Source organism: Buceros rhinoceros, unplaced genomic scaffold, assembly GCF_000710305.1.
Source record: "Buceros rhinoceros silvestris isolate BGI_N320 unplaced genomic scaffold, ASM71030v1 scaffold8718, whole genome shotgun sequence".
NCBI classification, from domain to species: domain Eukaryota; kingdom Metazoa; phylum Chordata; class Aves; order Bucerotiformes; family Bucerotidae; genus Buceros; species Buceros rhinoceros.
In genome coordinates this window covers 3,332-6,534 of record NW_010427385.1, presented here as the reverse complement: position 1 = coordinate 6,534, position 3,203 = coordinate 3,332, and the positions used below count along the sequence as shown (strand labels likewise).

The 3,203-nt window shown below is 44.3% G+C and overlaps 1 protein-coding gene across 1 annotated transcript in view; it reads right to left on the bottom strand.

The window, feature by feature from the left end:
- Positions 1–3,203, bottom strand: part of PRKG1 (protein kinase, cGMP-dependent, type I) — a gene marked incomplete at its 5' end in the record, with an annotated part of 12,670 nt that overhangs the window by 8,557 nt on the left and 910 nt on the right. The window contains one exon of the mRNA XM_010141863.1: positions 1,510–1,651. Coding sequence (XP_010140165.1) covers positions 1,510–1,651 — 142 coding nt within the window. The remainder of the gene's footprint in view (positions 1–1,509; positions 1,652–3,203) is intronic.

Below are 3,203 nucleotides of genomic sequence, written 5' to 3'. Positions count from 1 at the left end.
AGGTATTTAAAAGACATATAGATGTGGTGCTTAGGGCATGGTGGTAACCTGGCAGTGCTGGGTTAGTGGTTGGAGTTGATGATCTTAAAGATCTCTTCCAACAAAAATGATTCTGTGATTCTGTGCTATCGTGGATGTGTCCATGAAGATCGAAATGTCTAAGGAGCTGGGAGATGACGACGGGACCAACACAAACCCCAGTATGTGGAGAGATGGGGAGAAGGACAGTTCTGCACCTAATCCTCCTCAATCATCTGACACCTTGCTGGACCACCCAGCCTTAGCAAAGTGCTGTAGAACACAAACTGATGTCATTCATTAGTGTCAAGGTGACACGTGGTGCCACCAGGCCGTAAACATTGGTGATGATCTGACTTACCTCATCTGCTGACACTGCTCTAGAGTTTCTCTTCCCAAAGACAGGGAAGGGTCCTTGGCAGAGAGGCAGAGACCTTGACCCTCTCTGATTCTCAGGAAGGGCATCAGACCCTCTTGGACACAGCTCTTTTTAGGAGGGCATTGTCCTGTCCTTCACCGATGGCTTCCCAAGTGAGAGAAGATTCCCAAGTGCCCACATCCTCCAGCACCTCCCACCAAAAGAAGTCTTTCTTTTCTTCTCCACCTCTCCAAGATCTCACCTGGCGTTTGGGGTGTACCTTACATGCAGGGCACCTCTACAGTCATTTTTTGAAGCAAAACCCCAATACGTGTAAACAAAGCAATACATCAGAAACTCCCTGATTTGGGGGGTGGAGGTCTTGCACACACTGCCATCCTGGTTTGAGGAAGTGAATCTTGCAGGGGGAGAGCACTGAGAAGGACCACAATCTTGTGGGAAGAGCAGTTTCAGGCAGAGTGTGAAGCAGTCATCCCAGAGGAGTTCGCACAGGCCAGTCAGGTGTGTGCTCAGTGCTAAAACACAAGTGGCCCTCCTAAAGTAAGGAGCTGCATTGTTGAAGCTGTGTTGCCGTTCAGCAACACAGTCCAGAGCAATTAATAATAACAATAATAATTTCTTGCCATGACAAAACCACCTTTTTCTATTGCTTACACAAAGGACCTGACACAGAAACAGTAGCTTGAAAAATTTTCTTCACCCGTTGCCTGTAAAGCCCATAGATGCAAGTCCTCCTCCTCTCCATCTGTATTTTAAGACACCTATTTTCAAGTTATGTTTTGGTCTTTCAGTAGCTCCAAACCAGCTGGATGGTTTTCATTTCCACTTCAGGACCACAGACCTGAATTTCAAGACAAAATTAGTGTTTTCCAGCTTGAGCTGTTCCCTGAGCCTCGGCCTGCTGGAGGCTGGGAAAACATTCTGCTGGTGGGTGACAACACCCTTGGTGTGATCACATCTCAGCATCTACTGATGGCCACTATTGGAGACTGGACCCTGGGATGGGTGGATTTTGCTTTTGACCCTCTATGGCTTATCTTGTTTTCTCCTCTCCCCCTAACACCAGTTTTCTGGAAGTAACAGGGACTTTTTTTGGCTAAAAGTGCACTCACCAGTTTGGCATAACCTCGATGATCCAGAATGAGGTTTTCTGGCTTGAGGTCCCTATAAATGATCCCTTTGGAATGCAAATAGGCAAAAGCTTCGACCACACATGCCGTGTAAAACCTGGTTGTTGAATCCTCAAATGAACCTCTGCGTAAAATGAGAGAGAGAAAGGGGATACAGTGATTAGATCTCTTCCCGTACTGGAGCTCGCCCTACCGTTAAAGGATCTGTACCGTTCAGCAGAATCACTCTAATACCTGGAAAGTGCCTGTTGCTAAACTCACCTTTATCTATAAATTTAATTGCATTTCCATTTTTGAGGTTAGCACCCTTGCTTTCAATCCACCTTCATATCAAACATTCATATTTCAAATGTTTTTGATTTTATTATATAATTTCATCTTGTAGAATTAAAATTTGCAAATAATTATCTTGTAATCAAAAGGTGGTTTTTTATTATAATCTTTGCCTTTTAGGTTCTAATGCTGTTTTGAGCTGTGGAGAACAAAAACTTCTGTACTAATGTCCGTAACTGAGACAAAAGGCAGAAAAATTACAGAAGCTGGGACTCGAATTGCAAATTCAGTAGAAACTGCCGGTTTGGGTCCTCATTTCGGCACCAGTTTGCAACTAGTTTTCCGAAGCAAGCGACCCCCCCTGCCTGTCGGTTGCTGGCTGTGGGAGCCAGTTGAGCTCAGAAGCGTGTCTAAGATAGGTGGCAGCAGAACCACGACTTAAAGCTGAGAGAACTAAAGATGAAATTATCAAGCTCTGAGAAAGACGATAAAAAATACCACCTGCTGCCTACAAATTTTGCTATGGTTCTCGTTTTAGTAGTCCAGTGAGGGCACACTGTTAGAAAAAGGAAGAATTAAAAAAAATCATTCTAGGTAATTAAAAAAACAATGTAATCTTTGCTTTCTGATTAATTTCTTTCGCTTTCCAAATTTAATTAAATTATGAGCCTATTACATAGTTACACGCAGTTCACTGCATCTTTTCCTGCCCTGTGGACGTGCTATATGTGCACATCCCACGTACACCCACGCAATCGACCTGCCACCTCCCCACCCACAACCAAACACAAACGCTGCGAAGTCAAATGCTCCCAAGGCAGGAAATACCGGGACCACATTTGCTCGTGCTTTATGGCGTGGTATGTAATTTCATGCTTTCCTAAGTAATTTTTTCCAGAGCACTTCTGTGTCTCAATGGCATAGTGCTCCTTGCAGGATGTGGATTTGATGCGTGATCCTGTTTCCCACTTTGATAAGCGACCCCTGTGTAATACGTGATATCTCGACTGAAAGTTCATGCAGAACTGTTGACTACCTCCTGCTCATCACTACCGTACCTGACTGTGACATAAATATTAAGAAATACTAACAGACATTGTTTATCACATTTCCTGCATGACAGAGGGGGATGTTGCTACGCACAGTTACAGAGGGTGGGCAGAGGAGCAAACACTGAGTTGAAAACAGCAGGTCTTTCTCTGGGATGGGAAACAGTGATTTTTCAGTGGACTTTGAAGAAATCCGTATTTTTTACCTTGAAAATATGCTTGCCCACGGATTTCGTTCACAACTGTGAACTCTTGCTAACGCCTTGGTTTCTAAGTCCGGAGTCTAAAATGGCCATGGCAGCAATGCCTAAAGGTTCCGTGCTAGAAGGATCCTATCTCAGGAGCATGTCTTGC